The sequence below is a fragment of the Gossypium raimondii genome, chromosome 8, assembly GCF_025698545.1.
Source record: "Gossypium raimondii isolate GPD5lz chromosome 8, ASM2569854v1, whole genome shotgun sequence".
Classification (NCBI taxonomy): domain Eukaryota; kingdom Viridiplantae; phylum Streptophyta; class Magnoliopsida; order Malvales; family Malvaceae; genus Gossypium; species Gossypium raimondii.
Window position 1 is genome coordinate 50300688 of NC_068572.1, and position 10512 is coordinate 50311199.

General features: G+C 30.9%; 1 protein-coding gene across 1 annotated transcript; it reads right to left on the minus strand.

Moving 5' to 3' along the window:
- Nucleotides 1–2887: 2887 nt before the first annotated feature.
- On the minus strand, nt 2888–4010 carry LOC105791936 (zinc finger protein 10). The gene has a single exon (XM_012620250.2). It carries the CDS (start codon nt 3706–3708, stop codon nt 3061–3063), a length of 648 nt encoding a protein of 215 aa, XP_012475704.1. The 5' UTR covers nt 3709–4010; the 3' UTR covers nt 2888–3060.
- Nucleotides 4011–10512: the final 6502 nt, after the last annotated feature.

The window sequence follows — 10512 nt, forward strand, 5'->3', positions numbered from 1 at the left end:
GTGAAGTGGTCCAACACTACTATCTCTAAAATTATTTCAGTATTGTACATACTGCATACATACTATATTTATCAATAAATATCATCACTCTTCAGCAAATTTTCGCTGGTGTCCGGACTAAATCAAGACTCAAATCCAATAGCAAGGACATTGAACTCCTTACCCAACATGTGTTTTTCTTATTCTTTCGTTTTCTTCTAAATCCTAAGCCTTATGGGTTTTTTTTTTCCGTAATTAATCAAGATATACGTATTTTTATGATCCAGCAATAAATGGTATAAGTGCTTCTTCAGCAGTTCCACCATCACATGGCTAGCTAAGCTTAACCCAAAATTCAATTTCAGGCCACGAGTTCGTGTGGGTCACTATTCACCTCACTCTCGAATCCAATGGACCACAATATATACATATACGAGAAATAAATTACCATGTATTATATGGTTAAAAAAGCATGACCCCATATTAGTACAGTTTGACAGAGAAATACACGTTCAATGATAGTTGGAGTTTAAAGTTCTTACAAGATAACATAAGTTTTATTGAGGTGACAAAGAGAGCACAGGTTGGATCAGAAAAACTAGAAAATGACAGGGAAGAAATGGGGTGTTTTTTTTTTTTTTTCTTATCTTATCTGACTTAAGGGAATGTTTGTTACTATGGTTTACAATTTGGGAAAATTGAAGTGAAAGGTGGGTATAGATGATAGCTGTGTGCGATGCAGCTTTGTAAGAAGTAGGGTTGCATTTGCAGGCCTGAAAGAGTTCATCACAAACGACATTAACCTACAATTAAATTACTGTTTTTAGTATGGAACCCATCAATACAAAAATTTAGCATAAGAAACAAACTGAAAACAAAACAAAACTGTAAGAGACAAAACACATGTTTGATATAGCTTAACTAAAACATGGTTGGTCATTAAGGTGGGTATTTTAGGTTGTTGATTTTAACAATTTTTTATTGACAAAATATGCTTCACTTTTAATGGTTGAGTGATATTATGGAAAATAAAAGGTTTAAATATGCCTTCACTCCTTGTACTATTCAGGGTTTTGAAATTTAGTCCCTCTGTTAATTGATGACTCTACTGTTGTTAGATTTTCATTATAAAAATTCAGTCCCAATTGAAGCCTGCATCGCTAAAGGGTAATTAGTAGTATCCCAAAAAATAGGAAAGTTTGTTGAGGTTTTAGCTATAGATTTATTTCAGTTCCATGTGACATTAACATGAAGTTAATTTTACAAACTGAATAAATTGGAATGCATCAATGAGGTACCATAAAAATTTATTTATGGATTAGTTGATTGTTTATTTAATGAATTTGAATTTTTATTTTTTAATAATTTTCAAATATTAAAGCACATTGATAATTAAATAATGTGTGCATTTCATTGTCAAAAGTTTATATAATCTCAGAATAATAATTCTAAAGTTTATTTTATTATTATATTTATGAGTTTTCGAAGTAAAAGAATTTGGAAGCTATACAAAAAAATATAGTGCTTTTCCAATGGAACGAAACAATTAAGTAAGATTTTCACTTTGAATAATTTCTAGATAGAATCGTTAAATTTTAATATTTTGGATACCTAAAATATACATGAATATAATATATTTAATAGATACTCGATAGTATAATAAATGATTCATTTAGAATTCATATACGTAATCTATCTGTATTTAAGATTTATTTATATTATTAGATTGAGCTTTAACTCAGTTGACATCTTTTTTATTATAATAACTAGGAGGACGGGGTTCGGGGTAAAAATCTTCTCCTGAGATAATATCTTCCATTGTTGAGGGATCGGGTCGGTATTTCCGAAAACAACATTTCAAAAACTTCTCCCGAAAGAACCGATCCCCTTAACAATCATGCTTATGCGCATTTTTTTATTATTTAAGGATAAAAAAAAGAGTAAATAGTTCACAACCATCTGAAATAGATAAGTTAATTGGATTTCATCTTTCTTTGCAAAGAGAATGGAATTTTTGAAGCATTTGTCTGAACTCCGATGAATGATTTTGATATCATCTTATTATAAATGTTATATTTTTATTTTAATAATTAAAATTCAATTTGACAAATTTAATTATAAAAAGAATCCTTAAATTATAGGTTTAAGACAGACATTAATCTTGTTTTCCTTTTCCCCAACATTTGCTTTTCGCAATCTTAATATAAAGTACATTTGTACCTTAGTTAAGCATGGATGTATTCTTTCATGAAAAAAGAAAAATGTTTTTATATACATGACCTAGCATTTAATTGTAAATCTAATGCATACAAAAGGAGAAAATGGTAACATTAATGTGGAAGTCACCTGATGAGGTTAAATATAAAAGAAAAGGTAGCTAGCCATCCTTAATATGAATGCAATTTAAGTTTCCTAGAATTGCATAAATGACCCTTTTATCACCTGTATTTTCCTCGCTCATAGCTATAAATGTTTGGTAAACGTACCAACAACTGACTCAATCTAAATGCACCCACAAATGGCCTTCTTCTCCTTTTAACTTTATTATATATATACACACACACACAAACAACTGACTCAATCTAAATGCACCCACAAATGGCCTTCTTCTCCTTTTAACTTTATTATATATACACACACAACAGCCTTCTATCTTGTGATAGAAATAATCCCCACGGAAATATATGCCCAGAGAAAGAAACACTGTACCTACTGACTCTGATTTCCTCAGAAAAAACCTGTCACTAGAAAATGATACTGCACTGCATTCACTTACATCACCCCTATGAAACCGTAATATATATATATGTTTTCATTTGTTTTTATATTATATATAAAATAAATTCCTTTACAGGGTGCTTTTCTGTTTTTTTTTTTTTTTTAACTTTTTTATTTTTCATCTCAGTAGTAAATGAAAATTTGTTTATATCAAACATTGAAAAAACAAAAAAATATCTCACAACAAGTTAATCAAAATTAACTATCTTACACATCCATTACCACTCTTCCTTCCTCAAACTGCAGGTAAAATTATATGAAGAAAAGGGAAATTTCACACTCACTGTCTTTGATTTTTGACCGTCAAGATGGTGTTGGTCTTTGCCCTAGTCGAAGCTCTAGATCAAGCTCTTCGATTGATGTTTCCATGCTGCAGATGTTATTATCCGCCGATGAAGAATTATGCAATCCCGGAGGTGTTGCTGGATAATTTATATACGGTGGTGGTGGTGGTGCCATCAAGTTGTTTGAAGGATAGGGTGACATAGAGAGAAGAGGCGAGGTTGAATCAAGGGAGCATGGGTTCATAGATGGAGAATTGAAAGCCCCATTAGGGGTGGGGATTTGGTAGAGGAGGCAGAGGCCGCCATCGGAGACGAAATCTTGAGTAGTTGATGATGAGGTTTGATTGATTAATGGAACAGTAGGAGCAGGTGGGTGAGTTTGGTGAAGGCGAGCCCTGTCACGGCGGTGCACATTCATGTGACCCCCAAGAGCTTGAGCTGAACGGAACTCCCTTCTGCAAAAAGTGCAAGTATAAGACCTAGGGGGCCAAGTTGTGCCCATAACATTACCTGTGTCCTGGGCAAAGGCCCTGACCTCCCACGAATCATCGTCAGCTGCTTCTTGAGGGTTCCACACCCAGGAGGCAGCCATTAGGTTCTGGTTGTGTTGAGATTGAGCTAGCTTTTGAAGTTGGGTCAGTGAGAGAAGGCGAAGGTCAGCAGCCATGGTGGTGGTAGCAACATTTGAGATAGGAGATGGAGAGAGTTGAGGGGGAAATGGGTTAAATATAGGAAGGGAATAGGGGGGTTAAAGAGGGGAAAAGGGAGAGACAAAATAAAACCCTAACACCGGGCATATCACCCAAATGTTGTAGCAAAGCATTTGGATTGTTGCAACATGTCATTTATAATAATTAAAGTTTGCCCACTCAACTCAACTAGCTATCCTATTCCTCTGTGTGTGTGCACGCACATTGCCATACTTTGCCTGCAACGCCAACTCTGTTTACCGCTTCAATTTCCTCTCCTGCATTTCTTCTTCTTCTATTCTTTCTAAAATATAACATTTATATTTTGGAAATGTTTAAATCTAAATAAAGTTTTGGTTTTGGTTTTTCACTTTGATATAATTTAATTCTGTAAATATAAAATTATTTGTTAACCTAAATATTTCGATGAAAATGTTAATTTAAAATTTTCTTAAAATCACCTGTCCCCACAAAAAAACTTCATGTCAGCATAATGAATTGAAAGGTTATTTTTAAGAAAAACTTCATATTAACATTTTAATCGAGATGATTAAGTAATTAACAATATTATAAAAATAAAGAGATAAAATTATACAAAATTAAATATCAAAATTAAGCATAATAAAGGATGAAACCTAACAAAACTTTAAATCGACATATTAACAAAACCTCAGTAAATCCTTTTTAAAGTAAAAGCAAACAAATAAATTTTTAGATGAAATGATCCCAAATTAATTATAAGGATCAAAATCATAATTTAACTTTAAATCTACATATGAATTACACAAGACCTCATTAAAGAAACAATCTCAGTGCGTGAATCTTTGTAGTGGATCAAAGCGCAAAATTTTGAGCAGGCAATTGTTGAGCCTGATAGCATGGAAATCTTTATTTCTTTGATTAGGACTCTTGAGTTTGGATTGCATGTTAGAAAAGCAACTTCTTTCGATAGATTCATCAGAATGCTAATAAATTAAAGTGAGTCATTTGTTAGTTAAGGTGATTTTATTATATGCAAACCGTGCTATTTGGTCATCTGTTCTTTCTTGTATTCAATCGGTTTTGATTTTGGACAATAATGTTCTTAATTTTGAGGTTTCAAGAGACAGTAGGACAAGATGTATGATGTATGAAGTAAGTTTGTTGGCTTGGATTCGTATTTTCTAATCTTGGGATCTATCTTTATTTCTTGATTATTAATATATTATTATTATTTCCTTTTTTTTAAAAAGTTTAACATAAAACCCATAGATAAAATTTTTGACAAGTGACATCATAGAATTTATATTTCTTATATAAATTTATACACGGATAGTGCATCAATATTTTTAAAAAAAATCATGAATAATGTTAATTTTTTAAAATTATAATTAACTACATTAATGATTTAAAATCAGAATAAATTATTAATCGAATAACTTAAGTAGCTAATTCGCATATAATTTTTACATCATGATGAGAGTCAAATCTTGGTAGTTAAAATTTTAAGATATCAACCTTACCAACAACGCCAATATATACCTAAATATTATTTATATTTAGTTTGATATTCTTATAAAGATATGCATCATTTGCCAAATCTGTGGTTGGAATTAAACAAAAAGAAGAAAAGAAAAGACATCCATCAAAAATGAACATAATAAAATTTCATTTAAAAATTAAGAATATGTGTGCCCTGTCCTATGCATTCTCTCTCTCAACTGGAATGTGGACTGTCAATACATTTTATAAATTAGGATCTAAATTCTATATTTTGTTGGTTTCTAATTGTTGCATGCATTAACACCAATGTATTATTCTATCAAGAAAACCTGTTTCTTTTTCATGACCAATATACAAATCTAACATATAGAGAAATATATAATGAAAACACTTAATTAAAAAAAGTGGAAAAATATCATAAATATTAGTATTTAAATCTCAAAACTTATAGAATATTAATTATATAAGGTAAGTTAAATGACATAGCAGTTTTCGCCAAATTCGAGTAAACCGAGAAACACGCTCTTTTAATCTTACTTAATTACCCATTGTTTGCAACGTCCTGTTTGATGTTGAGTTTAGCCACCAATTGTTGCCGTATCCTACTACACATTGGATCTTCCCACTAAACTAACAAGTTGACTTTTAACCAGTTTGATTCAAGCAACGAGGTTTACTTGTGGGGACAACCTTTTAATCATAATCTTCTGCCTTACAACTTTCCAAAAGGATATTCTTAGTGACAGAAGGTTATCCCATTCCCACTTCATAATTTTGTGTTGGGTTTAATGTCCGTTGTTGTGCTAGTATGATTTGAAGTCATGGATAAAATTCATTAGCTGTATCATATCTTTTAATAAATTTAATTCTGACAACAACAAATAAAACATTGAATATCTATCAAGTCATTGTGATTTTTATTTTTATATATGCAAGGTGGACAAAGATAAATAGCCAGTAAGAAAAAGTTAAAAAAGAAGTGAAGGGTGCGGAAACGTAGTCACTTCAAGTAGCTGTATGAAATCCATACTATATTATTCTTATTAATCATCCCCTTAATTGTATCTATCTAACCAAGTGATGTTTTAGTCTTGAGGCTGAGGAAAATTCTTAGTTTACCCAAGATTGCACATCAAAGCATTTGATCCCACGATATCACTATATTTATATATATCCAATTGATGATAAGCCTCTTTATCCCTTCCATTTGCGTACCTACATAACCAGTCTATGTCAATTTGGGTGCTTTGCTTCCTTGAGAGTTTTTCTAACATTATTGTTATTCATTATTTTAATACGATATTGAGCGTGAAAATGGGTAGCACAGTTTGAACTTGCGTTCAATAAATATTTGATAAAAAATTTTAACCATCGCACTATACTAATTTAATACAATTACATATATTCTTTTAGTATTAGTGAAGCTAGAAATATTATTAATGGGTTAAAAGAATAGTATATGCATATAGATTTGAAATAAAAATAGATTTATTATAAATGATTTGTAAAATATACTCTAATTTATTTAATTACAAAATATATTTAAAACTATAAAAATAAGTTTTTAATATTAAGAAAATTTAAAAGGTCTTAATTTGATGATAAACCATTTGAGTGTTAAAATATTAATATCATAAACACAAGGGCGGAGCCAAGGTTCTTTTATAATTTTAAAAAATTGAAATTCGTATATGAGAAAATTACATTTTGACCCTTCAAGAATGAGAAAAGATTGATTTAATCTTTTAAAAATTATAAGGATATAGACTATCAAAATGGTGAAATCTCACTTTTGCTATCATAAAAATATATAACTTTATTTCGGCTCCCCCTCAAAAAAGTTTCCGACTCTGCCCTTACATAAACATTCACTTGATTGAAAAAGATAATCCATATGCCGAGCTAGTAAAATTAGTGATTTTTGAATTACAAATGTTATCAAACTAATATATATATATATATATATATAAATGAAATAAATAGAAAACCTAGACTTCACAAGTGAAAGAAATCATATATAAAAATTAAATAAATTTTGATTGAAACGGGTGAAAGTTAAAAAAAAAAAAAAAACTCATATAATATTTGTTATGTTATAAATAAATAGATTTTAATTATTGTTGAAACAAAATTAACATCTAATTAATTTGTGACTCCAATTTAATAAAGAGAAAAACCAAATATAATTTTGAACATTTTCTCAATCAGAGCCGCAATAGAATGCCAAAAAAACATGCTGGTTTCGGGGGTAACTCATCTTTTGTGTTCTCCAGTAACAAGGAAAATGGAAATGAAGGGTCGACATCCCCACTGACGCATTTCACTTCTTTCTCAACAATGTTTTTTTTTTATTTTTCTATTACTGTGAATTTCGAGGTAAAAGATTTATATTAAGAATTAAATTATATTTTTTTATTAAAAGTCGAGTAGATTAATTTTTCTATATTAAATTAAAAGATAAAATGATCTTTTTTATTCAAATTTTATATTTATTTTTACTGTTAAAAATTAGTATAGTTGACATGACATGTCAGGTGTACCTTATTTTGGCATACAAAAGCTGGTTTTTAACAATATAAATAAAATTTTTAACAAGAGGTTCAGTTTGCTCTTTAATCTAATGTGCATGAACTAATTTGCCCATTTATTAAGTAGAGAGGGCAAAAAGCTGACTCCTAATACAAGAGCCTTTGTGTTACTTTTATTGAATTTTGATGTTAGGTAAACACATTAAACTTCAATTAAAGTTAGAATCTAATCATATCAAAATTTTAAATTAAGATGATTTTTTTTTTTACAAAACTCGAATTTAAAGGGGTGTTTGGTTTATCGAATTTTAGATTAAGGAATTATGAGAATAGAAAATTATTTTATTTGGTTTATTTGACTATTAATTAAAATAAAAATTTATAAGATTTTTGTTTCTATAAGTTGAACGGTGAATTTGAATTTTGAATGGTAATGTAAGTTTGTAAATTTTATAAGATAAAAAATGAAACTTTATTTCCAAAAAGTAAAACCACAAACTAGTAATTAAGATTACTCAAATAATTTTCAATAAATTCAAAGTTTATTAAAAAATCATTTACCCAAAACGTTTAACAAACATTCAACAATCCACGTGATATAAAGATAAATGATATTGTCATCTAAAATTTCAGATTTGAGAAATGTCAATTATCGTAATCTCATCTTAAAATGTTACTAAGAATTGACCCAACATGCGTTTCATCCCTTTCAACTCATACCTATTTCTTTTCGGTTTTCAGTGTTTCCAAGTGGTAGCTGGTAAGTATAAAAAGATTGGTCTTAAAACATAATAATACAGGCCCAATATATACCTGATGCCTATGTATACGAATGAGGCCCATTGCCCAACTGTTGAGTTCCATTGCATGACCTACATCTATTTCTCATTTACTGCAACAGGTTGGATGCAATGTTAAAACAATTGCACGATGCTACAGGTCAGCCAACACTGCGATAAAAGGGTTCAGGTTTTTGGTTATGGAAAAATGATAAGTTCAACAGTTTACTGCTGAAATTGGTGACAATGAAATCCATTTTAGGGTTAAGTACTGATATCCCACTTTAGTTGTGATTTTACATTCAAGCAGTTCTAGCTTTCAAACCCATTTTCTACAAAACTTTTTGAGAAATTTTAAAGCCTAGCTTCAATTCAGTTTCGCTGCTCCTTTCCCGGATTTTGTTCTGGAAAAAGCATTAAAAACAATAAAGAGATGAAAAGGAAAAGGAGGATAAGGAGATTGGAGACCCACAAAATATAATTCAAGTAGGAATGAGTCCTTGTGTGGATTCTGTACCGTGAATTGTGGAAGTACCCGAAAAAGTATATATTATCCCTCGGTTCAGTCTGCAGTTGCCCAACTGAACCTTTTTAAGTAAAAAAAAAACAGCTGAACCTCTGATGAGATCTCTTGGCCTCCATCAGACACCAACAAAACTGATCCACCCTTTGTCTGTCTCTTATTGTTTCTTACTCATACAGCTGCCTGATGTCTCTCTTGTCTATGCAATCAAACATCCCCATAATGCATTAAAAGGTCAGTGCTTGTGCATTCACTTTCTTCCCCCCCCCCTTTGATTTTCCCTCTTAGACCCTGTTTTATTGGTTAGAGGAAATGATTTCTTTGAAAATATTATGTTCATGGTTTCTATTTTGCATTTGTTTGTTATTGATGGGTTCTCCTGCAAATTTAGAAAGATGCCTTTGTTTATTTGCTATTTCATTCGGAGAAATTCCCCATGGCAGTTGCCTTGAACAGTTTGGGGTGTGATTTGTGATTTGTTTCCTTGTTTCACATGTGTATATTGAAATGATGTCAATTATATTTATTAGTAATAGTCAGAAACTGAGAAGCTGTTATTCACTGACAATTACCATGGCTTGCATCAAGCTTGTCCTATGCTTGTTAATTTCAGTGCACTTAGGTAGTTTTGTCCACTATCATGGGCATGAGAGGGGATATTGAAATGTATACATACATATGTGCTTTCCTATACAAATGGCAACATCAATCATTGTTTTGTTACTCCTCTCACAGCTCATTTTATCTGGACAAACCTTTTTATGTTTTTAGTTGTTTGGCCATATACATGGAATTTTGTTTAATTACAGATGATTATAAGAAATGAAGTCCTAAACGATTAGGTGTGTTCCGGAATCTAACTATAGAGGGGTATTGGGAATGAAGGACTTGTACTTTTGTTTTGAATTCCCCACTTCAAACGGTTTCCATCCATTTCTAAATCTAATTTGAGTTTCGACATCCAACACCTGTTCATTGCAAAATGGAGATCTTATTTGAGGTTTAGGTATCAATGCACTCTCTTTTAGTAAATTTGTTGGCCAATTTTCTATTGAGACATGGGAAGTGTTGATGTATAACATATGTTTGATCCAACATAGATGTTTTAATCAATTTTAGTTGGAATTAGAAGTCTGTCTAAACTTTTTTCTGGTAGTTATTCAATCATTTGGAGCACTTTATAGATGAGAAAGAAGAAAGGCTATGTTTTGGAAGTTTGAAGTTGTGCCCCGAGGAATGTGTTCATTTATCATAATCCATTCCTATTTAACATTGTGCAAGTGCATCTTTGTTATTTTTGTGTGCTTTCTGAGATCATGGAAAATACATGAATAACTGCTAGGAGGCATCGATAATTTCAAGCCTTCAACGGATTGGGGGATTGGGCTTGCATTTTAGCTTGTTAAGTGTACTTCTTACCATTTACCAATGACTTACTGGAGTTTACTGTTGGTTGATCATGGTTTAGGG

Coding starts and splice junctions, on each gene's coding strand:
- LOC105791936 (XM_012620250.2), bottom strand. CDS start 3,708: ATGGCTGCTGACCTTCGCCTTCTCTCACTGACCCAACTTCAAAAGCTA.